This window comes from Lonchura striata, chromosome 4 (genome assembly GCF_050655825.1).
Source record: "Lonchura striata isolate lonStrDom1 chromosome 4, ASM5065582v1, whole genome shotgun sequence".
NCBI lineage: Eukaryota > Metazoa > Chordata > Aves > Passeriformes > Estrildidae > Lonchura > Lonchura striata.
The window spans coordinates 9,516,758-9,544,095 of record NC_140706.1 but is presented as its reverse complement, the minus strand read 5'-3'; the positions used below and the strand labels follow the sequence as shown (position 1 = coordinate 9,544,095).

At 38.2% G+C, this 27,338-nt stretch overlaps 2 protein-coding genes across 10 annotated transcripts in view; both read right to left on the bottom strand.

Annotated features, from left to right (window-relative positions):
* HTT (huntingtin) overlaps positions 1-11,260 on the bottom strand; it is a 77,003-nt gene extending 65,743 nt beyond the window's left edge. For both annotated transcript variants that reach the window (XM_021550734.4, XM_021550735.4), the window contains exons 1-4: positions 11,032-11,260; positions 5,428-5,511; positions 4,862-4,982; positions 1,308-1,367 (exon numbers count right to left, since the gene is read on the bottom strand). In XM_021550734.4, the coding sequence (XP_021406409.3) occupies positions 1,308-1,367; positions 4,862-4,982; positions 5,428-5,511; positions 11,032-11,132 (366 nt within the window). In that variant the 5' untranslated portion in view covers positions 11,133-11,260. The remainder of the gene's footprint in view (positions 1-1,307; positions 1,368-4,861; positions 4,983-5,427; positions 5,512-11,031) is intronic.
* Positions 11,261-17,024: 5,764 nt separating this feature from the next.
* Positions 17,025-27,338, bottom strand: part of GRK4 (G protein-coupled receptor kinase 4) — a 35,226-nt gene continuing 24,912 nt past the window's right edge. For 5 of the 8 annotated variants that reach the window (XM_021550668.4, XM_085577617.1, XM_021550670.4 and 2 more), the window contains exons 10-16: positions 26,863-26,900; positions 24,253-24,342; positions 23,504-23,712; positions 22,594-22,731; positions 21,856-21,993; positions 19,676-19,798; positions 17,025-18,225 (exon numbers count right to left, since the gene is read on the bottom strand). In XM_021550668.4, the coding sequence (XP_021406343.1) occupies positions 18,172-18,225; positions 19,676-19,798; positions 21,856-21,993; positions 22,594-22,731; positions 23,504-23,712; positions 24,253-24,342; positions 26,863-26,900 (790 nt within the window). In that variant the 3' untranslated portion in view covers positions 17,025-18,171. Of the gene's footprint in view, positions 18,226-19,358; positions 19,590-19,675; positions 19,799-21,855; positions 21,994-22,585; positions 22,732-23,503; positions 23,713-24,252; positions 24,343-26,862; positions 26,901-27,338 lie in introns of those variants that run through there. The other 3 variants (XR_014954670.1, XM_021550669.3, XM_085577619.1) reach the window with 3 other exon arrangements.

Here is a 27,338-nt window from a genome sequence, read left to right as displayed (position 1 = left end):
AGATGCCTAGGAGGGTGTCTACCTAATGTAGTTCAAACCCAACCAAAATGCTTCTCAAATTGAGTCCCCTGAAGACAAAGTTGAGATGTTTAAAAACTGTCATTTCCTTATTGCTTTCTTCAGCTGGTATATCAAAGGCTTGCAGCCTTGTTAGCATGACAAGTAAAAAATACTTGCATCTGGCTTACAAAACATGCATTTCTCAGGTTCACAGCCAAACAACAGATTCTGGCATGGCTTCTGAAGTGATCCTGATGCACAAACAAAATTCAGTCTCCTGTTGCACATGCTACCTCTCTCTCACTTGTCAAAAATCCAAGAGCACCCTTCAAGAAGTATATGCCAACTGAATGACAAAATGTTTCCTCCTACACCTGGTTATAAATGTGCAGAAACTTCAGAGCAATTTGTATGTTGGTTGTTTTCTGTTAATTAGGTGATGTTCCATACCCTCAAAAATATTGCATGACATTAAGGTACAGCAGTACAGTAAGATATCCATACACGGCCCTACATCTAACAGAGGAAAAGCTATACGCATTGGTTTTGTGACTTATCTTCTAGAGCTCTATTATTCCCCCCAAAAATGGAAAAACCCAGCATCATGACTGTCTGACAAGTAATACCTCTATTTTCTCTCCATACAAGCCTGACCGCATGTTTATAGATGCAAGAGACACAATTTCAGTGATACTGTCCTAAACATTGCATTTCTCTTCTGCAGTTACAAACTTCAAAAGGGCTATTACTAAATTTCTTCCCATGGACAAAACTGTATTGTACTTTGATAGCTATAGAGATGCTTCAGTCTTTTCCCCTATGCCTCAGTAAGAAGTTGTAAGTACACATCATACATTCATAAAGTAGTAGTTGTATCAGGTTACTTCAAGATTTAATTCTCCATGAGGTTGTGTCAATTAAGAATGCCACTGTCCTCCATCTACTTTTCATCATCCATTTGGTTTGAGTTATTCTTTCCAGCTTAGTCAGTGGAGCAAACATCATGAATTATTCCTTTGGGTGGGGAATCATTAGGGTTAACTCAGACTGCCATGCAAACCAAATACTCACACATTTTCTGCCAGATAAACTTTAAGGAGTAGTTAAATCAAAACAATGGGGGACAGAAGTGAGGAATTCAGTAGAATAATACTTTAAAACAGTCACAAATCCTTCCAAAAATGAAGATTTGACCTTGATCTTAAAAGACAAACTACTAATTTACACTAATGCTACGTTCCAATATACTAGAACACATACTAAATAGCACATTTCAGAAGAAATAACATGAAAGAAAAATCACTCACCTTTTTAATCTCTTTATAGAGTTCTAACTGTAACCTGGGAAGATTGGAATCCATCAAAGCCTAAAATAAAATGCATTGAGAACATACTGTATCAGAGGAGAGATGCTTTACAGGAAAAATGTTACACTTGCAGTAAAACAGCTTCAAGCAGGCACAGAATTATCTAATGGTCCCTGTATTTGATGGATAACTAAGGAAGTGATAAATACTGAGAAGAGACATCTTTATCCTGCAAACAAATGTGGACAAACTCCACAAACTCTAACAGTTATTTGCAGTAAATACTGACTGTTTTACTGACTCTACCTGCAAAAGGCCATATGGGATCAGCCTACAAGCAGAGTTGACCTCTGGTGCTTTCTGGCAAACACCAGAACCGGTACTCGTGAACAGAACATTAAAACACAAGAATAGCATTCACAAGCAGCAAAAAGGTATTCGCTGCTATACTCCCCCACTGTCAAGTAGGCTCCTACTATTTCTCAAACTGAAGCTGTATTTGTACCATTACTTTTAAACAGCCCCTGAAAATCCTTTGTTTCATGAATCAGCCTATTTTCTGCATCCAGCTAGTACACACTCCACAAGGAGTTCTGCATACCAGAAGTGTCACGTCCCAGGATCCAATCAAGCATACAGCAACAGAGTTCTAATCTGCAGCCTGGCTAAAACCCAGTGTATATGAAATGAAAGTAAGCACAGAGAAGTAGTAATTTTCTGTTCACCCCAACTTGATCATCCTCTACCTTCAAAGTATTAGAGAATAAGAAGATCTGAAAATATAATCTCTTCATACAGAACAATTTGTATATATATGGTTACCCTTCCTCCTCCATTTTCCCTAGTGTGTACTACAATTTATGACTATTTCCATCAGCTCCTCCTCCTATGAGACCCTCATACAATCTGAAAGTGCCAACATTGTGAATTCATATAGTGCTATATTGAGAAGTATTTAATTTTTTATTCCTTGCCCAATAATTTCTCCATCTCTAATTTTCTAACTGCCTTTCTGGCCAGCCATTAAACTCACATCTTCACAGGATTACTCATCATGACTACAAAATCTGATGGCACCCACTGAGCTAGAAGTCACAACTGCTTCAGCAAAGTGAGTAGAGTGCCTGTGGTTCCTCCAGAGCATGATTCCCCCAGCCTAAAACTGTATGCCCCAAAACTCATTCACCCCAATTACACCTGTTACAATACAATGGCATTGCCTTCCCCAGAAAAACCTTACCTGGGTTATATCTTGGTATTAACATAAGCACCCCAACTACAGACTGCAGGCGCCAGACAAGAGCAGGTAGGATTTACTTTACAAAATTTAGTTTTTATGTGAAGTTCACTGCACCTATATATATATATATATATATATATATATATATATATATATATATATGAGGATATCAAGCAATACCAAAAGGTTCCAGCTATTATTTGGCTTTGAGGCTTTATCCTTACAACACACCCAGCTACAGGAACTCTTTTTGTTAGTGTATAGCTGTATTTTTTTAGTAGGCTAAAATCTATAATGTCATCATTGGAAAAAAAACATAGTCAACTCTAAACTGCTACAATAATAAATTCCAATTACTGAGGCCAACTGTACTGCAATCTGTGTGAACAGTCCCACCAGTATCATTAGCACAGAGAATACTACAACATCATGCATCAGCTTTAGAGAGAAGACAGCTTGACCTTATCCACAGAAACCTGCAAAGTCCCAAACTGGTATTTTTTCTTTTAAAGATATCACCACGGTTATTTAAATTTTGAGCCATTTATGCTGTCTTCGAGGTTCTGACAGGTAAGTGTAGTAATACTTTGAAGATGACAGAGTGTTTATCTAAAGTTAGGTGCTCAGCCTTGTCTGCACAGAAGAATTCATTTTCTAGTTACAGTGATGAGTATCAACTCCAGACAGACACATAGTTACACAAATAATGCTTACATCTATAGGTTTTATTTCAAGAGAAGCTACAAAGCATCCAACTATCAAAAGAATTAGCCACTATAACACTTGAGATACTAAAATAAGGCTGAACTTTAACTAAAATGCAAGCTTAGGGGCCCAACACCTCTGCTCTACTTACCACAAGCATCACTGGTATTTGCACACGTAAAAATATAACTGGACATCTTGTTTCTGCATTTATACACAAGAGTCTGCCCAAGTTGCTAAATCGCTTCCACACAACATAAAGCACAGAAACAGAATACAAAGTACACCCAGCTTCCATAACAGTCTGATACATCCATGTGTGTGGAGTATCACAACTGTTACCACCTCAGAGCTGAGACCAACTGGCAAGCTTAATGACTGACAGAAGATGCCATCATTTAAAACCACTTTAATCTTGAAAACAAAACTACCAAACATTTGAAAAAAACCCTAGGTTTTTCAAGTTACCCTGAAACATGTCAGAGAGCAACAATATTAAATAGATCAGATAATTTATGGGGTAAGTTTTATACCAAGCCAACATAAGTGTTTTGTGGAAAGTAGGAAATAAGCTTATATTCTTTAAGACTCTTTCAGAGCAGCTTTTAAAGCAAAATGCTGTCCCTCCAACAGAAAAACATTTAAATCAAAGTGAAAAGAGCAAAGTGCTATTGGGCAAAACAAAAAAGCAAGGAACTCGCACTTCCTCATTCCTTACCATTATGGAACACACTACAGAATCTGTAAGCTTTCTCCATACAACTTTTAGCCACAAGCTCAATCCCCAAAACTTAATTCATTCAGATATGAATGTTTAGTTCTCCTGCTTCTACACACCTCTTCATGTGAAAGAAAAATATTATTTGCATATTTCTAAAGAACTTAAATTGCATCAACTAGATTATTTATGCAGGTACATAACAGTGTCTTAAAGTTCAAGTATTTCAGAAAAAAACGAAACACAAAAAAAGGGAAGTGAACACAAGCCTCTTCTAGAAGCAGCAGCTTCTACAAATTACTCATAAGGTTAATTTTAAGATATTTTTAATCAAGATTTACACCTTGCGTGACCTCCTGTGAATGCCCATCTGCTGTTCTCCAACAAGCTCTTCATTCTGGATCACAGCAGGGGAACAAACAATCTCCAGAATACCATATTTATTCTAATTACTGCCTGGAATCTCCTCCACCAAGTCTCAGCAAACCACACTACCTTTCAATCAGTTTTTAAATCATATTTTTACCTTTCCTCATGCTAAGTGTCTTTATGTTTACAGAACAATAATAAGAGTATTCCTCCCACATGATTTCAGAAAAGCCCACATTCCTGTTTTGGTTAACTTGTGGAGAACAAAGTTAATGAGCAATTGAAGACAGGAATAGATCAGAACAATGAATTACATAAGACAAGTTAAATTTTTTGATCTGGGCATAAAAACCTCTCCTAAGAGAGAAAGAGCATATAGAGACCTTAGTACAGAAGCTTACTTAGCCTCTTACATTACGAGATATTATCAACAGTAAGAAAGGCAACTAAAAGAACATCAGTGGAAATTTAGACAGGACACTGCATCAAGAAGACACAAAATGTGATAGCAAAAACTCTTACTTTAATAACTTTATTAAGGCATTCATCTGCAACCATCCGGACATCAGATTCTGCATCCTCACTGCAGAGGAGAAACAGTTCCATAGCAATGCCCAGCAGTTTCTGAAATTCTGGGGAATTCCTAAATAAATAAACATTAGAAAATTACAATGTGTACCATGAAAATGAACATCAATGATGTTTTAGAAAGGGTTTTATAATCCATCTACATATATACTATACATATATACGCAAGAGGAGAAGACATTCAGTGCACTAAAGCACTTCATTAGGAGTTGGGAGATGATTTCCCAGCTCTTTCCTACATAACCTGGTAATGTATTTGACCTCTGTGCCTAAGTTTTTCTGTCTGCAGTAGAAGGAAAGTGCTCACTCCACCAACAGGTAAACAAAAATCCTTCTTAGATGTTGAGTTGGTTAAAAAAAATCCCACACCATTTCAGTTTTAAATAGAAGCTCAGCAATTATAAGGAATCCTCCCAACAACTAACACTCTAAAGTTGTTATTCATCCCAATGAATTAAAGACATTAATAAATAATCAATAAATTAAAGACATTGCCTTACCTTAGTGACTGAGCAACTATGTTTTCACATATTGTTAGACAATGATTCACTCGATCTTTCTTGGTAGCTGAAAGTTCTTTCTTTCTAAAGGAAGAAAACAACGATAATGAGTGTGAGACAAGAGTTCAAAAGTGACCATTAAAACACTTGCTGAAGTAGTGTCTAATCATTACTCAAGAAAAAGATGCATTTGCATTTTCTGGTCACTCCTTAAACAGGTACCTGCAGACCCAGGACTTCATCTGCAGCTGCTGCTGAGAGCACATGGGCACACAAGCAAAGGAGAAATACAAATTTAGAAAAAGAATGAAGAATGAATCATTTAACTTTCAGTGGGAAAATGCTTGGGAATACAGACTGAAGAATGGAGAAGAGTAAAGGGAAGGGACAGAAAAAATGAGACAGTCCTAGAACAAAGCAAAAATAAAGTGAGAGAAAGAAAAAGGTTGGAGAAAATAAGCCACAAGAACAAAAAATAGCTCTTTTAAAAAGACCCTCCTCCTACATAGCATCACCTTAGAATTTTTTTGTCTGCCAATGTCTTGAAACTTCAAGCTGTATTAAATGGACAATTTGCATTTGAACTGCAAAGGATGACAAAGCAATGCCATCATACACCACATTCCTCCACAGGTAATCACAAAAAGTGCAAAGCCCAAGGCACAGTCTGCCCATTGAGAATAACATCCCCATAGTAACACTTGGTATAGCCCAGGAAAGGCCAAGCTGAGTGTACAATAAAGAGAACAAAATGCACAGAAACAAAGAAGGTTTATTTACAAACAATAGAGAGCACAATATGAAAAAATTCTCCTTTGTAAAATGAGTTTAACATTCACTTCAACATGATTCAAACTCTTGGAATAGCAGCTCTTCCCTTCTCCACCCCCAATGAAGGAACTGAAAAAAGAGAGCGAGACAGAGTCCCAGCTCTGACTGTGAAATTGTATTTAAGTCTGCAGTCTCTCCTACTCCTAACTTTACTGATGCAGAACCACTTCTAGGAAAGCAGATGTTACTTTTAAATAATTAACCAGTAGCAATACTGGAGCAAAACCACCCACCCAAAGGTATCTCTCCTGAGCGTTTCACAATAAAGAATTACCAGTTTTTCACTCACATTCACAGCGAGTCTTCCCTTTTGTTTTCCAAGTGAAAACAGATCATTTTTAGTATTTAATTCTCTCAGTAAAACATAGCAAAAATCATGAAACAGCAAAACTGTGTTTCTGAAGTAGAAGTTGGAAAACAATGTGAACAGCCTTGAGTTACATTAACAGCAGTAATACAACATCAAGGGCCAAGAGCAAGTAGCCAATAAGCACATTAAATTCCGCTAACTCAAAGTACAGTGTTTGACAAGTATTTTTAAAGAACTATACTGCATTATTTAGAAACTTCAGCTCAAATAATAGTAGAGGTTTTGAAAAAAAGTCATTAGTATCCCAGTCATCCCAGTATCCCTGTCCCTTTTCTTCCCTCAGGCTGGAAATGAGGGGTTCAAAAATCTGTGTTACAAAGATTTCAATTTTTCTCACAAAGAAAATCTAATCTCACCCCAGCAATACTCTACTTTTGTAGAGAGAAGTAGAAGTTTAAGGAATAGCTCTGAACACAGTAATTTTTTGTATTTTAGTTTGGCAGCATTTTATTTAGGCAAGCTAAACAGCCAAGAGGAAGTCTCCTTGGACTTAAGACACTGGTAGAATATGAGCAGACAGTCTGAATTTGTTCAAGATACACAATGTCTTTCTTTCTCTCCATCTTGAAAAAATGTTAGAGTCTTTGGCAGCATTTCAGATCATCTCTAACAAAAAACCAAATACTGTCGAAGATGTCCAACTGATTTTGCAAAGTCAGCACCACCAATGTGAGCAGATACCTCAGAAAACTATTAAATCATTCCAATTCTCATGCTAATTTTACCCAGCAGTCCCAAACTCTTATGAGCACCATTTTCAGTACATATTCAACCCAAAAATAGAACAGGCACATCTGAACTTGCCCATAAGCTCACTATTTCAGATACAAGACATACTGAAAATATTGCTGACAAAGATTATTTCCCAAATAAAGCTCTCTATTATCTACACATAACACAGCCCTGAGCAAGGCAGGTAGTGGTGTTCAACACTGCTCACACTGGCAGAATCAATCTCTTGGGCAAATTTCTGTAAACAGAGAGCACCACTAACATATAATCTATATCTTGCTGAAACAAGTAGCTTCAAAATTTAAAAAGAACTGGCTAGAGAAAATATAACTTCCAAAAAAATAATTTAAAGAAGTGAAAGATGGAAGGAAAATGCTTAATGTATATTATGTACATGCACATATTTGCTGTGCCTACAGAGGTAGAAGGGTAACAGAACAGTAGCTAGAGAGAAAATTTAGGTCAAAAAAACAAAACTCTATTCAGAAGTACTATGAAGTCCACAGGCAAACTGCTGATGAGCATACCCAAGGGGGCAACAACAGCATCACACATTTGATGAATCAATCAGACACATCTGATGAGTAACAGAAGGCAGGAGATACAGAAGCAGCAGTTACCAACAGGAAAGCTTAGAGGAGTTTAATCTCCTATGTACGTCTACAGACCAGGAAGATCAACAAACAATGTATGAAAACCAGCAAGCCCAGATAATTTTGCCCTCTGAGTCCAGATGAGCTGACTACAAGGAGATGCAGCTCACTGATGCTCATTCTACTAGACCTTGAAATTAAGAATATGTGAAGAGTACAGAAGTTCTAAAGCTGAGCCAGTGATAAGAAAAAAGGGCCAAACCAAATGGCTTGACATTGATCTTGACAAAAATAACAGAAACTAAAAACTATTATTTTAATAACAAACAGAAATATGAGTGGATCAGATCAAGAAATAAACTCAGTCCAAACACAGGGGACACCCAGAAACAAGGTGCATTAACGCAGGCAATGATGGATTGCCAAATTAACCAGAACTGATGTACTACATACCCTAGACATGGTAAAAAACCATCAAGGAACCACTTCTGACAAGCAGGCCCATAGGTAATACCCATGCAGTTTGTGTGATCTTCAGTAAAACAAAACATTAATGCTAGGCCGCCATATAGCACTGACCAAACCAATCTACAGCTTCTGTCAAACATAAAAGACACGGAAAAATTGAAAAGTATAGAAAAAAAAACATATTGCTTGGGCTTTTACAGTACCTTTTCTGTAAAGGTAATGGTTGGAATCAAATGTAAAAAACTTGAAAACAATTACAGTAAGTGACTACTACAATAAATTGTCAAGAGAAAATGTAAGAAATCCATTTTTGGATTCACAAATCAAACTCTAAATTTTTACATCATACTAGTAAACTAAGTTAGTGGGAGCTTTGTGATCCAAAACAAAACATCCAATTTCTAACAAAATGTCAGTCTGAAAAAGCTGAAAAAATATAAGGAAGAAAATTAGTTGCCTAAGCAGAAGTGCATAGAAGCAATATGATAGGAGAACTCAATTTTACATAGATGGGAAAAAAACCCCAACAAGAGATAAGAAAGAGGGGACCAGAGACTAACATCTGACTGCATGGTATAACACATGATTATTGCTGATTAGCATCTCTTGAAACAGAAAAAGATCTTATCTTCTTGGTAAAAGCTTGGATTTAATAAATATTTTAATAAAAAAAGACAGGATAACGGTATTATCAAAAGTTCTGGAGTCATTGTCTTACAATAAAGTGAAGAAAGATATAAATACCTGCTGGGTAAACAATTAATTCTTCTCTACCCCAATCTCTCTGACCTTAAAACATTTCATAACAGGAGACAGTCCTCAGTAGGATGATAGGAACTTACTACACAGAACTACAAGATGTGTATGTGTTATTTACACAGAACTACAACAAAGATGAACCCTTCTCCCCAAACACAATTTTCCTTTTCAGTCTACTACAAACAAGAAAAAACAAATGCAGATAGTATTGTGAATTACATTCAATATGTCACCTGCTATTTCACTAAAAGTCTGAGAGGCCTCAGCAAAGGCTGCCACAATAGCTTTTCACTGGCTTTTATGAGGCTCAGTGCTGTCACAGAATTTGTCCAGTTCCTGGGGGCATACAATCCCATCAGCTTTTTAAAACAGCCTATTTTTAAACACAAAGCAAAGTCAACGAGGACAACTCCAACACTAATTTTTTAATGTTTACAGCAGAACATGCCTAAATTTAGACCATCAAACCAAGCACAATATCACAAGCATCACAAATAATTCTAAGGATTTTCTCCTGCAATACCATGACCTCTCTCACCAGTAACAAGACAGAAATTTGAATAGCACACAGAAAAGACTGGAAATAGATGTTCATCCATGTCACACAAAGTACTAGCAAAAAGAAATGCACACAGCAGAGAAATTAGTCCCTGCAGACCAATAAGGCACCTAAGAACAACGAGCTCATGAAGAAGATGAGTTTTCTCACCTATTAAACATCAGAAGTGTGGAAATGCATTGTGATTGTTTGAGACAACATTCTCCAGAGAGAAACAACACCAACCGTGATAATTTAGTTGGCAACTGTATCAGAAAGTGCAGTGGGAACGGGTGGCCAGGAGCCCAGAGCCACTGCTCCACTTCCCCTGCCAGCACCACAAATTGCCAAGTTAGAAATTACCTGCTCCTCAATCCTTCTGCTTCCACCTTCTCCTCAACAGCAGGAGAAAAAGTATCTGTGTGACTCATGTCTTTATCCCTAAAAACCTTCCTGCCCCCACACCCGCTCGGCAAAGGCTGGTGTTAGGGGGTGCAAACGCAAGGGGCAGCACCGCGGTACTGAACAGCTCCTTGCCCTGGGGCACCCAGCAATGCCCCCCATGGAAACCTGGATATCTCATGGATCTAACACGTTTATCCCTTACACTTAAGAATTAGGAATGTTTAAACCATCTTCTCTTAGGTCCCTATGCAGCACACAAGACGTTAACTTTGTCACAGACATTCACAACAGCTCCTTCTGAAAGCATCAGAGCTCAGACTAAAACTCTATTCAAATTTGCAGTTTACAAACATCAAAACATTTCTTAACTTCAACATGAACTTTACTTAAAGATATGAAAAGTGAATAAGAGAGTGGAAGAAATTTCTCTTGCTCAGCCTTGAACCCTCATTTCAGGAAAGCGGTACAATCGGCTGCAGATAGTTCAGAAAAAGGACACTCATGCAGAAAGCGTCAAGCACAGAAAAACAAGGTCTCACAAAAAGCGCTTCAGCAGTTATCACAAGAGAAAATGCTCAAAGTAGTGCTTTATTCAAGTTATGCTTAAGGGTTTTGGTCTTTTTTGCAGCAGTGTACTAAGTGAAAAAAAGGCTTTCCTTCCTAGAACCAGCCTGTGGAACCCGCACAGCGCTGCTGTACCTCCCGGCCATTTCCCGCACGGGTGACTTTTCAAACGCACTTGGCCCAAAAGTTACTCCGCGTGTGAAGCGGGGCAGAGAGCCGCCAGCAGCAGCGCGGCACGGCCGCGGGAGCCGCCGCTGCCGGGGAACGGGGCCGGGCCGGGCCGGGCCGGGCGGGACGCGGGACACGCGTGTCGGGAGCCGCGGGTCCCGGCGCGGGGCACTCACGGTCTCTGCAGCGGCTCCTCGGGGAGGGCGGCGGGGCCCTGCTGCTGCTGGAAGGAGCGCAGCGACTCGAAGGCCTTCGTCAGCTTCTCCATGGTGGCCATGTCCGCTCCGCCCGCGCCGGCGGCACCGGCCCGCGCTCCGACCCGCCCTGTCACGGGCGCCTGGCGGGTCCGAGTGCTGTCCCGCTGCCGCTGCCCCGGGCTCGCTCCCGGCGCTGTGCCGGCGCTCTGGCGGGCCCGGGCCCGTCACAGCCGCGATGAATGGGGCGGGCGCCGCTCGGGGCCGCGGCCGCCTCCCGTCCGCCCCGCCGCCATCTTGGATCCGTCCCGCCGGCCCCCGCGCGCGGGCCCCGCCCCCGGGGCCGCCCCGCCCCCCCGGAGCGGGGCCGCGGGCCGGGGCTCGGCCGCGCGTGCGCACATGGCAACCCCGGCCTGGCGTCACGCGCCCCATTACGTCGGAGCACACGGGGACACGCGGGCCGCGGCGGGGCGGGGCAGCGGCCAGAGCGACAGGAGCTCTGGCCAATCAGAAGGGAGCTCCGCCCCTCGCCGCGTGCCGGAGCGGCCGAGCGCGGCTCTTGCGGCGCCCCCTGTCGGCAGCGGCGGTGGCGCCCGGGAGGCGGCGGGGCCGCGCTCGGCTCCGGGCGGGGCCGGGCGGGGCCGGGCGGGACCGGGGGTGCCGCGGGCGGGGAGCGGCCCTGGCAGCGGCCCTGGGAGCCGCCGGCAGCCCCTGGCACTGCCCCGCGGGGAGCCGCGCTCCCAGCGGCACCGCAAAGCGAGAGCAGGCGCTGTGCGGCCGCACGTGGCGGGTGCGCAGCAGGTAACGCGCCAGCCCCCGCGGCACAAGTGGCGGCCAAGGGCGCTGCCGGCACTCCGGTTTTATTTTAGGCTGCAGAGACTCTTACAGGAACAGGACACTTAAAACTCGGCAGCGCACGTGCTGGCCTTTCAGTGCTGCGTTCCTGAGTGTGGATCTGCTTTATCAGAGCATACTTAGTGTGCGTACATACTAAACATACAGGATACAAGAGCGACAGTATTGAATATTCAAGTCATTGATTCCATTAGTAAACAGAAAAAATCGACAGTTCTGTTAAGTTTCCAATTGCAACCACTGATTTTAATATATCTACTTGTTAATACAGACATTAAATTACAGCTGATGAGAACTGGCAATTCAATTTATCTCACACACACAAAACCGGTTCCAGCAGTAAAAATGGAGAACAACTCAGGAATTCTAAGAAAATAAATTTCCAGTAACTCAGCTTGGTTATTGTTAGCAGACATGAAGAAATGAAGCAAAGCTCATGTCTCTGAAAATTCAGGGCAAAAGAAGTCATAGATAACATTCTTGCCAAATACTCACTAGAACAGCATTCTCTCTGCCAGTTAATTTTATTAGTATGTTAATAAAAGAAACTATTTGAAACAGTCCTCTGAAAGGAAACCTATCCTTAGCCCTGAAAGCAATTCAACTTGAACAAAACCTTATTTCATTATAGAAGTGCTACAAAATGTGAGCTTTTAAGGTAAGACCAGAATTTCTGATAATTCTATGATAAAGCTTGCAGAAACGTTTCTCTGGAACATGTGGATAATCATGAATTTTTTATTTAGCAAATGATACACGATAAGAGATGACAGCAGAGTTGGAATGCTGCACACTCTGTGCATGTGCCACTCCACACTTTGAAATAAATGTGAGTAAAAAGAGCATAAGGTCTTATCAAAGATTAACCAAGCCACCTTGCGAGGCTGTTTTGAAGCTTTCCATGCGATGTGCCAGTCCCTGCGGGCTGCTGACTCACGGGCAGGAGCGCCAAGGCCGTGCCTGCCCGCAAGCTCGGTGCTCTTTGTTCTCCCTGTCCCGAGCTCCAGCGCTGAGGCTCATTAGCTGTGAGCTAACTGGGAGGTAATTCCGGGTATCAGCATTTTCTATCAGTAGGTTCTGCCAGCCCAAACTGACTGATCCATGGTTTTGCAGGTATCACGTCACTGATCTGTCCCACAAACACACACTCTGACAAAAGCAAAGCGGTGTAAACGAGGTAAGGGGCAAGAAAAAGCAAGGCAGGATTAAAGAAGAAGCGTTTTTGTAAAGTCAGCGTTACTTCAAAGAAAAATGAAGTTCCAATTAACAGTGCATACCTAAAAGAAGATCTGAAATTTAGGGGATGACAACTAATTAATCCCAGCCTCCAGAAGAAAAAGGAAAGAAAAGAAACATGCTTTAATGTTGTTTCTTAAGTTACCTCTTGATTTAATGCTTTTAAGATAAGCATGTCAAGAGTATTTTTCACCCTAACCTGAAGTCCCACTTTGGCCAGCATTTCTGCATTTCCATGAACAATTCAGTAGGTAATTGGTACGTGACACTGCTGGCCCACATGGTTTGGCATATGCTCGGATCATCTGCAGTATGTCACAGCACAGTTGAATGTTTTAAGGTCATTTAATTTGAAGCCCTTTTGGAGAGCATTTGGGGGCTCTGTCCTTCAACTCATGCTATAAAATTACAGTAAATGTACTAATGAAAAACAGCCCATCCCGATAATTCTGTCTTTTCACATGGAAATTTATGCCAAAGTCTAGATCCAGACCATGAGATAAGGTATCAGTTGAGCCAGTACAGCAGAACTGGGGCATTTTTTCCTGGATTCCACTGTCTTACACTGGTAAAAAGCTTACACTATGTAGGAGACATTTCCTGCTTCAAGAAACTGGAAATTTATTTTAATTACAATTTTCTTTTTTTTTATTTCTTTTTCTATCCCAGCTACCATGATAGACATGGTAAATAAATCACATTAGACAGTAATACATGTGGTTGAGATATGTGGCAGTGTTTTGCTTTTATTTTAGGAATTACAATGCTAGAATGTCCAGGAAAACAGCTCACACAAGAACAGTCAGTGGTTTGGAGATGCTGGAAGTAACACATCACATTTAACAGTCAGCTTCCTATGCCTGGAAAGAATTCTGGTGTTTTGGACACAATTGGATCATGGAAAAAAGTTACCTACATGTCATGTGCAAAACTTAAGTTACACCACAACAGCAATTATGAAATAAAAAAGAATATTTCATTAATTCATTCAGAAGAGAAATAATCATCACCAAATAAGCCAAGTGAGTAATTAAAATCAAATCTTCAGCTTAAAGATGCTTTCCAATAATTAGAATTTCACTTCCTAAAGAGAAGTGTTTCTGAAAACCTATACTAACTAAACTGAAGATAAGTCCCATGTTAAATTCATATAATGCTAAACTGTAAACCATAGAAAATTATTACTTTTGTTGTCATATTTTAGTAACTTGTAAACAAGTATTCTCCATCTGTATAAATGGCAATGAAGAAATTCTTACATCAGTGTAGTTCGAAAAATAATTGAAGTGCATTCTAATAATGGATTGTTAGTTGGTTTCAATAGCTTCTATCATTGATTTATAAACCAGATGATTTTATTTTGATTTGGAGATAATTCTCTTTCATACTCAAAAACATTCAGGACTACTGTTTTATGAATGATTTGGGGGGAAAAAAAAAGAACGTGATATTAAAGGCTAAGGTTTGTCAGTAACACTCTTGTTGTTACACACATACTACAGGTTTTTTCCCTACTTACTATTGGTTTTAAGTGCTCATTTTTTCAGCTGAGACTGTTCTGTTGTTTTTATAATCCAGAAACAATACCATCTCTATTATGAACGCACCTCAGGGGACAGGGGGAAGCTGACAGCTTTCTTAATAGAAAAAAAATCCCTGAGGCATGAAGATTTTGTTCTTCTGGTCACAACATTGAAAAGCATTAAGTAAATCAATAAGACACTGGTACATTGTTTCACAGTTTCTGAATTTTGAGCTAAATAGAGAGGTTTGAGGTACTTGCAAGCAAACATGAAGATTTACATATACAAATACTTGGAAACACACGCCACAGGAAAGGAGGGTTGATCTCATGCAAATAACTCCATGGAATTCCATAGGTCTTTCCAAATCTTGCACCAGAAGAACATTGGATTGTCTCAGTGCTGTTAAAGCCTTCTAACACATGGGTCTAGAGAATGAAGTCATGCTGAATTACAAGAAATTATGTTGGCTTCCCCCATCCCACCCCAACAGTTTCATGGAAGTAAAAGGCCACATGATCAGTAAACATAACCTGCTATTTTCCCCCTTCTTTGTCCCAAAAAAATTCAAGAGTTAAGTTCATATTAAATTTCTTGCACCGTGATATTTTGCTTTCAGGCATTCTCCCCTCTCTTTAGCCTTTCCCTGCTTTCAAGATGCACTTCCAAGCTCCTTATATTCCAGTAAAGACTGGAGTATAAGTAAAGTCACCTTAGATTAAACAGCATAACATCTTCCCTCTGTGTATTGTGTAAGGAGACTTATGCTGATTGCTTATCCTTCCAGTTCCTTGTTTTTTCTAATTCTCCAGGGGATTCACATCAGATAAATGCAGTCATTATTATGTGCTCGTATTTCTAGCCAAAAGGGACAAATTTATAGGACAATAATGCCATCTTGAGCCTGTTGGGGAAGAACCAATCAACTAACCAAAAGAAGCCATACCCCAAACCCAATGGAATTAGGTAATAATCGAACAAACATGTACTCACTCAAAAACAATTCAATAGTACTATTCTGAACTTAAGGAAAAACTTGTGAAATTACACTTGTGAAATAAGTAAAACTTAATAAAAACAAATTCTCACTTTTTTACAAGGAGTTCCTTTTTCCAAAAAAGCGGACATGTAAATAACCACTTCTAAGGAACAATTTCCCTTTCATTTAGCCCTCTTTCTTCACAGATTCCTGGAAGATATATGTTAAGCCCAAACACTCCAAAATAGAGAAGTGATTTTTTTTTAAAGTTAAGATTCCTCTCCATCTCATACAGAAGGAGAACGTGAAATACATGATAAATAGAGTTTCAGATTTTTTTTTTTTTCAATCTGTTAAAACTAATTCCTGTATTTTCTTCATAAAAATTACTCAGCTTGTGTTCATGGTATTCTTCCCCAAATTTCAAGTTACTCTACACACACATTAAATCCAGACAGTCACCCTACATGTCTGGTGTTTATACAGTCACCTTTGCCTCAGAACAACAAGCCTAAGACCTTAAAAATTCAAACCCCTTAATCAGGGAAATGATGACTTCTCCAACCATGTAGGTATTTATAAAAACCTTTTGTTACTTCCCTATTTTCCATTCCCATCTTTTTAGAGTTCTTCTGTTGCTGTGGTACAAAATAAAGAGGGTCAGGTCAGACTGCCAGCTCATTGTCTCACACATAATGGTTCTAGCCAACACCCTTACTTTGAGATATTTCTGTCAAGCCTCCCATTCCTTCACTATTACATCAGACCATCTTCCAGTAATTCATTCAAACTCTCCCTCTGCCAATTCCTCCCTTTGTACTCTCTAAAAGAATAATTTTGCTGTCTTGTGTGCTGGTTTAGACTAGAGGAAAAAATGCACTGAAAACACAGAAAAATTGTCTCATTCCTCATTTCTGTGGCACAGTAGCCAAGAGGAAAAACTTCAGAGGGATGCCAGATGAGCCCCAGCAGGGTTCTGCAACACACTGGTTTTCCAATTTTTTCAAATTTTAATCCATTAAAACTTTGTCTTTAGAGACCAGATACAATGAATTAAAACCTGATGATAGGCTTGAGTATCAAATATATCTTGTGAATTTCTCAGAAGCAGCTCAAGTTTCTTCCAGTAGGTCTACAGATCACAAGAGACCTTTTTGAGGTGCGGGGGGCTATTCAGCTGCTCTGTGTGCACAATACATGTGTGGTCTGGTTGTTGCCCCAGAAATTTGACTGCATGCACAATTGAGATAAATCTTCAGAATAAAGAACAAAATATTAAACTAAAATCATGTCTCTAACTCCAATATATTTCAAGTACCCAACTCAATTTTGAAAACAGAAGAGGCTCTTAATGAAATGTGCTCTTTAAATTGACTCTCATACCCAGATAAATAGTTTTACTAGAAATTTACAAAATAAAGAGTCTACCTACAGTGAGTCCAGAAGAATGGAAGTTTGCCTAGCTTTCAAGCAGCTTTTGTCAGTTTTACTAATGGACATCAGGTAATCATAACAAACTTCACTACCAGTTCTACATCTGTATTAAGCAATCATTAAAGACATATTTCTGTTTTAAAAGGCTATAAAAATTACTTACAGTTAAATTCAATACTTAATGCTACCTTGCCCTTTCCCCAGTGGCAGTGAACCCTGTCAACCCTAGAACATTGCATATTACAACATAAGCAGAGAGGATATTAGTAAGAAGAGCTCATGCTTTGTTTTTTAACCCACTGTAAAACCATAGCATTCAACATGGAGGTAAAAACAATTTCATTTACAGAAAATAAAATAAAACTGTGTCCACACAGGTAAAAAATCCTTTCAGTAAAGACAACAAAGATTTTAAAATACAGTTATAAAATTTTGGCATAGGTTGATTTGAATGGTTCATGCCAAGAAACTCTATGGAGAGGATGTGCAAGATGGGTAGAAAAGAGAAGAATGGGAAGCTAAATGTTCAAAGTTGTCTTTATACAGAAATGCAGAAAGAGATTCTACAGAGCCTGATAATAAAGAGCAATTCCTAATAGCTGGCCACAGTGCACTGAATTCCTTTTTTTTCTCTTAGCAGTTGCTTGAGAGATACATTAGATAATAGCACTGCCATGCTGCTGGATAATACCAGAATTATTAAATTTATCAGTACATCAATTTTACAGTTAGGAAAACTGCTAATAAAGATCCTAACGATCAAGAAGAGTTTTACCAGGAGCATACAAAGTCAAGTTATAGTGATGCCATAGATACTATCTCTGTGCTTTAAAATCCTTTTAGTATTTCTAGATTCATTCCACTGGGAAAAAAATAATCAAGATAAATCAAATACATACAGAAACACACTCACTCAAATGGCACTCATTGCTTTTTGTACAATTAAGCTTTAGTGAAAATATACATCTTAAAACAAATGAAGTACAAATGTACAAAAATCCTTGAACTCAGATAAAAAATATATATAATACAATTTGCTACAGAGATATAAAACATTTAAGGTTTGCTCATCCCTTCTGATGAGCATAAAAGGATTTAAAGTCTGGAGGACTCCTGCTCATCATCACTGCAATCAGATTTAAAGCAGACCTGCAAGAGAAGACAAACAGACAACTCAGCTGCAGAACTAATACTATTGTTTATCTGTGTGTTTTATGGGGCACAGAAAGGCTGGGAGGGTGGGTCTTTTTCCAGCACATTTTTCTCCATCCTAACTAAATGCTTTGGGAAACTCAAAGGAATCCACAAAATCAACCCCAAATCTCAAATTATTAAAATCTAATTAAAGTTCTTTCCTTCTTTTAACTCCACAATACAATTAACTGCAATCCTATCAGTTCAAAACCAACTGAAAACTGTGAAACCATATTCATTTTTTAGGATTTCTTCTCAATACATAGAACCATATCTTGGGCCAGTATGAATCCTGCTGATTTTTGTCTGGAAAAGACTACAAGCTTTAACTTTAGCTATGGAAGAATATGAGTACACTCAACCATCCCTTCTATTCCATTACTCATAGTGAGGGGAAAAGTGTATTTGAAAAGATGAACTAAAAATGACAGTACTATTGTACATTCCATTAGCATTGTACCATTTTAGAAAGGTGAATTGCCAGCTGAAGACAAAAAATTTCTTCATGCAATTTTAATACACAGCCTTGCTGTGGCTACTTAACAATATGCACCTAGCAATTTTAAAATTCCATTTCTGCTTGAAAGCAATAGTAATTTCTACCCAAGTGTTCACTATTGGAATATACTCAGGCTTCTCAAGATAATTCCTCTCTAAGTGCAGGCACACTGAGCAAGCAGAATTGTACATAACATCTTGAACTGCAAACCTTTACTAATAGTCTATTTCTTACATCCCGTAGACAATTACAATACATGATGTGTCTTTTAGGTGGTAAATACTCAATTCTCTGAGCAGGAAATTCTTCTACTAAAGAGCAGAAGTCTGTGTGTAAGAAAAGGCTGTGTATTATCTGCTCTGTAAAGATCTATTATATAGTTTTGGTGAAGGCATTAAACTGCCTAAGATACCTTAAACTGCCTAACATACTTTAACATTTGTTTTGTGGTGCTTCTCATTTATTTTGGGAATATTTCTGCTTATTTACTTATTTATTGGATACTTATTTTTGCTTATAAAATTACTTATTACTAGTTTTTACACAGGGCCTCAATTATTTCTGAAGATATATACACAGGTTCCATTAACATATGGCAAAATATATAAGAAGCAAGACCCAAATTAACCTCTTTAGCAAAGGAAGGTCTATAGCACAGCTTTTAACAGAATCCAGGTAACTAGAGGAGGACAGAATGCTGAGGCAGGAAAACTTCCTGCGGTTATAGGGATTGCCATAATTTCTGAAATGCGGTGGAGGGACAAAGCCACAACAAAACAGATTTCAGAAGTTTCAGTATGCAGTGAGCAATGTGGTTTCCCTATCACAAATTAATAATAACAAAAAAAAAAAAAAAAAAAAAGAAGGGAAGTTAATTTTCTTATGAAAGAAAATAAATGCCCTTACCTCTCCACTAAAAAGTCTGTGAAAGAAGCCTCTCTTTGGCTTAGGAGACTTCTCTCTGTCTGGTGACACAGTACCATCAGTTTCATATGCATTGATATCTTCAAAGCATCCCGTTTCAATCATCTTTGAAACATGAAATATAAATGAAATATCCATAAAAGCCTCTCAAACAGCTTCCAGGTATTATCTATTTAGTCTGGCTGGGTACTCCTAGCACTAAAAAATTCATCAGCCAAACTACACCACTGTCTCCAAAAGGAGGCACAAAGCTGACATTGACTCTCCCTGTACACTAAACCAACTAAAGAATAGCAATGAGAGCAGTCTCACATAGGTGTCTGGTACGCCCTTGCTTTTTTTGCATTCTTGCCTTTCTCTGCGCATGATGCAATAATGAAAAGCTTTTAGAACCAGAAACAGATTTTCCTTTCAGGTATTCTGTTCATTTTAGAGCAGCCCAGCCAAAAAAATATAATATCTCTATGCCCTGGATCAAACTTAATTAATAAACATGACATGGGAGTTAAAAAAAAAGATATAATGAAGATGGGTCTCTGGAGAGAAGCAAGGGATTTTCAAATAATCTTTGTGTACACAGAAACAAAAGAAAGAAAGCCACAATTACTGGGTACAGAAAGGACAGCAGGAAGAGTGAATGCCAAAATGTAACCAACAGGCAGGGCCAGAAGAGGGGCGTGGCTAAGGCCCAAATCCAGTTGGCATTTGCCAGTAATTGCCACCGGTACACATCTGTCACAACAGCAGGCAGCCAAATGAATCACAGAATCACAAAGCTGGAAGAGAGCTGTAAGATCATCGAGTCCAACCCAGCCCTAACACCTCAACTAAACCATGGCACCAAGTGCCACATCCAGTCTTTTTTTAAACACATCCAGGGATGGTGACTCCACCTCAGGCAGACCATTCCAGTACTTCACTACTCTTTCTGTAAAACACTTTTTCCTACTATCCATATATTAACCTTGGTGCAGCTTAAGACTGTGAATATACCTTGCAGAGGGAGAGAGGACATAAAGTGGAGTAAGAAGAAATGCAGCCTGCTTTTGTTGTAAACCAGGACATTGGGTAAATTATGGAATGGTGAGAGAAAGTCTCGAGAGGCAAAAATTTAAGGGAAGGTTCAGTAACATGAATTGAAAGAAAAAATAAGCACAAAATAAGCACAAAAAATAAGCACAAAAAATAAGCTCTGCAGGGCTAGTTATTAAGCTGCAGTGCATTTTTTAATGACTAGATCATTTTCTGAAGTTTAGAATTACAAAGCAGTATAGGAAATACTTCTCTCTCCAAGGTTCACTATTTCTCAGTGAAAGCTTTCTATGTCAAATGACACCTTTTTAAATATCCTTCTTAATGTAATACAAAAAACCAAAAGGGAATGCACTTTTCCCTCCAAATTGTTCAGAAATTGCTCATCTTTTGTGTTCAAGCTTTAAATAAAATGCAATTATACTGGGAGAGAAATGACACTAGTAGAATTCAAGACAATAGTAATTTCAGAAAGTCACAAATAAATAATAATGGGGACAAGGCATTCATAAAAAGAACTACAATTTTAAGTAATTGTTACTGAATGCTCTTGCTGAAACAGTAAAGAGGATTTGAATTGCATGCAAAGGCAGCAAAATTCTAGTACTCTATGCAGACTACTAGAATATTCATTCAGTAGGCACACATTCTCAAGGGAAAGTCTGACTCAACTGATATTGAACTGTTTGTTTTGCAACCTTGAAAAAAGTGAGTCTGCAATTCTTTATTACTGTCACTTGTATACTCTATTGATACACAGGCTATACACAAACAGTTTGCACCTATTTGCTTTTGAACACTTGGAATAACATTCCATCCCTTTTCTGTGGGCAGCAATACTGAATAATGTGACTGAAGAACAAGAAAAGGGTGGTCCTACTGATACTAATACTGTTCTGTAAGCTGTGCCCATGATGACAAGATGCCAGACTTTTTCATGCACATGTATCATAAATCTCAGTTTTTAGCAAGTTCCTTATGTTTTCAGATTTCTTTTTTTTTCTGAAGCTTCTCAGCAAAGAAGTCTAAAGCAGAAATATCTTCACATCTCCTAGAGAATATCATTATATATTTTATTAAATATTCTATACTGCTGTACTAAAGGAAATAATCTATGAAATGTGCACTACCTCATTTTGCCAAGGGATTGAGACACAACCCGTCACAAATTTGGAATAGAAGTCATCATCTGTGGTATCCAGGTTCACTCCTTTTACTGTTGAGAACTGCTCAATGTCCAGGACATCTTTACAATAAACGGCACGTGGCTGCAGTACAATACAAGATTACTTCATTAAAGTTTTGGATCTAAAAACTTTTAGTTTGGTTTTATTTTTCCTAAATGAGCAAAAGGGAGCAAAATGTCTGCAATTTTATATTTCACACTGCTGATCACCAAATTACATTATTTTACGGAACAGAAATACAAAAATGCTCTTCATAAGTCACCTGAGCAATTCTATCCATCCTGCAAGTAACAAGAAAAGAAATATCAAAGTCAGAAACAGCTTGTCTGGATCTCAATGATTATTGTAATTCACTCATCTTCTGTCACCTTCCTTTCAACTCTGGAGTATCTTCTTCAAAGCTATTCCTCATTTCTTCTGCCTCTGAGCAATGAAAGGGGACTTTTAAGGGGTAAGAAATCAGCTACAAAGCTCTCTAGGGAAATACCACTATTGCAAATTGTTTCATGATCTCAGATGAAACACCAGAAAACAATTAGTTATCATCGATAGCTACAATGGTATTCTCCTGCCAATGTAACTAATTTTAAAGGTTTCTTTGGAGTTCATGTGATTGCAAACATAGAATTATGACTGTTCTTGCCTTTTTAGATACTAATCAAATCTGTCTCACCTACTTACATCTGGCAAGAATGGAGGTTCTAACATGTTAGCTTCCAGCCTCTTGAAGTTGATATTCTTGAAAATAGGATGTTGCTTTACAACAGCAGCTCCTCCTTCAGTGCAACCCAGTCGTTCCCCTGGATTTTTAGCAAGTAACTGCAGACACATGGAAAAAAAAGGTGATCCATGATACAATCCCACAACTAAAAAAAATATCTACATACAATGTCTTCCAATCAGTTTATTTTGCTGCTTGGCCTCTTATTAGGTAAATTTATCATGTATCAAAATTAACTGGAAACACAAACAACAACATTCTGGGCATAAATATATTTTAAACAGACAAACAAACCCCTGAAAGCACATTATTTGAAGATCAAAGTTATATGAAAATATTTAATTGATGCCATGTTGAGAAGACTTTACAGTACAGACTTTTTTTCTTTCAATACAGACTTATATTTTTTCAATACATTTTCACATATCTTGCATTAACTAGTACAGAAAACTTGTGAAGCTTTCTGGATAAATTTAAGAACAGGCAAGATAGGAAAAAAAAAAGGCATTTTCTTGTAGATAATGGTTTAGGTGAAGAAACTGGTGTACTGTTCAGCCACTTGTTCCCATGCAGTATCCAAGCTGAGCATGCTATTGCACTCCATCTATAAGTGGTCCAAGCAGTACTAGACCATTTCATTCATGTGACCAATAATCAATTTATGCAGCTTTCTTTCATCTTGAGAAATGTTCTGAATTCTTGAAGTTTGATAACTGAACAGTTCATGAACAATCATGAACTTTCATGTGAACTAAAGAAAGGTTTAAGAACTCCAGTCCTGAAAAGTTTTCAAGATTTTAAAATAAAGTAGTTGGTCTCTTTAAAAGGATTAGAAATTTAATTTTCAAACCTCTACGTCTCTTCACCCACCATCCTGCAGATGGATTTTGCCTCCTCTGAAAACTTGTCTGAGTATGTTTCCTGGTCTTCCTTTACTCTCCGGTCAATCTCATCCCGTTTAACTCTTTCCTTATGCTTCCTGAATGGAGACTGTCCTTCAATCATTTCATAAATCAAACAGCCAAGACCCCACCAATCTGGACTGAATGTATACTTCTCATTTTTGAGCACTTCTGGAGCTACAAAACAAAAACAAACACACACCCACACCATTTCACTTCAAATTGACTTATTGTTTATATTGGAAAAACTCTCAGAGTCCAAAACACTGGGCTCTGTGCAGACATGTTTGTGTGACTCCTTTGTACTTGGAAGAAATTTTTATTTCTACAGTGAGAACTCTGTTTATATTCAAGAGAAAAACTTAATTTATTTTATGCTTAAAACCAGTATTCTTTAGAGAACGAAGAAAAAAACTGAGAATTAAATTTTCCAAAGCATGAAAAGAAATGTACTGTCACAGTAATTTCTCTGTTTACCTGTGACCATAAATCTCTTTGAATCTCAGAAAAAAATTAGGTGCTTTCTTTAAGCTCTCTGGAATTTTCAGTTAAGTTTCCAAGTTATCAGTAGGCTTATAATTGAGTAACATCTACAAATGCATATTATAACCTTTCTTCTTCCCATAATATGTCTAGTAACTAATCCAGGTCCAGTTCTTATATTCACAGAAGCAAATTTTCTGGTAAAATGTAACTAGCAAAGGATGCTTTACATACCCATGTAACCAACAGTCCCAACACGTCCTCGCACAGTTTCACCTTCTGGAATCTGCACGGCTAATCCAAGATCTGAAATCCTGATATGTCCTATTTATGTTAAAATAAATTATACATAGTCAGCTGATTAATGAAGTAAAAAAAAATGAAGTCTTATAACTTTTAAAACAAAAAATTTCAATTGTATACCTCAAAAAACCCTACTGCAAAGTATCAAAACATTCATATAGTCCTAAGTTTATTTAACTTAACTTGAAAAGAGTGTTTTATTCAGCTCCTCCTTAAAATTACGAAGAAAGAGAGGCACAGATATAACTGATTTTCTGCAGGTCATATAAAAATAATTTTACTCTTAAGGACTCTAATTCCTAGCTTTGGCATAGGCTGCTGTTCTTGGACAAATAGAAGTGCTCATTTCAGATTCTGCATCTATGCATCACACTTGTGGTTTTCCATTCTGTACACCCACCGCAAGCACTTAGCTTTCTGACTCCTTAGTAAAAGTTCAAAATTAACTTAATTTATTCCAAATGTGAGAAAACTGTAGCCTGTACTGAGAGCTTGCTTTCCTGTGATAAAGTACCCCAATAATGCCAAACACAAGTACTTGGAATTGCTATCCCCATTCCCACCCCAAACCAGGAGCAGCCCAGTCAATAATCTACTCAGAATTATTTATATTGTAACATGTCAATTCAATTCTGGGATTTCCTCTTCTCATTAATCACTCCTAAGTGGATGACAGCTTCTATTGCACTTTATCAGCCAAATGTCTCAAGCTGATGACCTTCCCCTATCACACATGGCCTTTGGAGCTGTACCTCTAACACAGAAATCATCTGGCAATGGACTGGCTTGTCATGCACTGCTCAGTGGGATATCAGTCCAACAAAGGCAATGGGAATAAACCCACCCCACTCTCCCTTATATTCCCATGGATATTCCCATTCTTTCTTGGATAGACTCATGAACTGTTTCAAGCACACTGAAGACCTTTCAAGGCAAGAAATGTATTGATATTTTAATGTAAAAACACATAAAGTACTTTCTTAATAAAACTGTTACAGTCTAGAAAGAAGAAAGGGCAATCACATTTTCAATTCAATTTTAAAACAATTTTATAGAAATATTCATTGCCAAAAAGGAAAAAAAAAGAGTCAACCCCACACTTATTTCTAATACTGGTTATAAGGACAGGGATACTGTTGTTTACAGAAACACCACAGACTCAATGAATGATTCAGGCTGGAAGAGACTTCAGAAGGTGTCTACTAAAACCTTCTGAACAAGCAGGCAGCCCAGGGTGTTCAAGGTTTTTTAAATACTTGCTTAGAAAACCTCCAAGAGTGGACACTGCATCACCTTTCTGGATAGCCCATTCTAATGCCCAATTAACCTTTGTGCAGATATGCTGTGCCATTCAAAAAGCTCTACAGCATCAATATTAGTTTAAAGCATATTAATTTCTTATGTACATGTGTTAGATAATCAGAGGCTGGAGAGAGAGAGAGGAGAAAGTCAAGTACCACTCTATATACTGGCTGGAAATAAGGTAATGCTTTGGAGTTGCAAATGCTACTTTAAATACATTCAGATGCTGTTGTATTCCCTAACATCTGATGAACCCCTTTTCAAGTGCAAGATCTGAGCTCCTGAAGCGATTTTCTAATTAGTCTCCTGTGCTCTCTGGAACTAGATCAAAATATCCCTGGAAGAGAGGAAGCATTCTAGTGCAGTCCTGCAAGGCTACAATTTTTCCTCAAAGAAGACTCCAGCTTTTCCAAGACATTGCTGGAGAGAAAAATTAAAGAATGCATTTGATGTCTAGCAAAGCTTTAGCTCTTGAAAAGTGACTTCTCTCAAGCATCATCTTTTTTGAAATTTATCAGTCATAACATGCTGACTCTAAAAAAAACATGGTGCTAATGACTTCAAAAACAGTTTTTTCTCAACCAAAATGCTCAGCAGTTACAAGAACAAACTTGTAATATTCATCCATAGCTTAGAAAAGAATTCCTGCGCATGTTTCACAGTCAATTCAAAAGATCGTGGTAATGACTTGCATACAAAGTCATTAAAGAGAATTAATTCGGCTTTTGACAAACAAAAGACTACAAATATTTCTTCATATTTGTACTTCCTTGATTCCTTCCAGCCACATAGGCATCAGGCACCATCAGACTTCTTGTAGTTGAAATTTTAAAACAGAAATACTTCAGATTTCTTCTTACTGTCTAAACATTTTGGTTTACTAAGTAAAATTCTTCCCTCCTCAAATCTAACAAATCATGTTTCCATAGTTGAAGAAAAGACAAACAAAACAAATACATATAAAAATTTTAGTGATCCTAAATCAAGAGGAGGGGGAAAATGAGGAGCAAAAAGGAAAAAGTAGCCATTTGAAGGTAGAAAATCAACCCTTCAAACAAAATCATGGTTGATCCCCAAAGTTTACCCCTGCTTTCTAAAAAGCAAGGCAGTATTTTCTTTGCTAAAGTAGGATTCATCAATGAGGTCTCTTTTATTATGAAGAAATCCCTTACATTTCTGTTTTGGTATTAATTAGAGGTATAATTCCTGATTTCAAAATTAATTTTAATTTTTCCTTACCACAGTCATCAAGAAGTATATTCTCAGGCTTCAAGTCTCTACAAATTAAACAAAGACAAAACAATTAGCCCTTAGGTGCAACAGATTCAACAGAAGACTTTTTGGTTCTGACTGAAGCAATTTTTCCAGTTTCACCTATAAAAAAAAAGCTGTGAAGTTGATGGCCTATAATACAAATAGTTTAACCAGAAGACTAGATTCACTATTCCTGAACTCTTTAATCCTCTTTAATTTACATTAACATAACTACTTGATTTACATTAACAAAGGCAACACAACACTGAAATCCTGATAGAAAGAACCAGCACTTACACCCAAATTTGTGCTCATAAGTGAAAAACATTTCTCCTGAGAAATATCAGCTTTACAACTCCCCAGTGGTAAAACACAAGTGTTTGCTGCAGTTTGATGCTGACTCCTTGCCATATTTCACCCCAGGGCATCAGAATATCAACAAAGAGTAATAATCTCAAGAC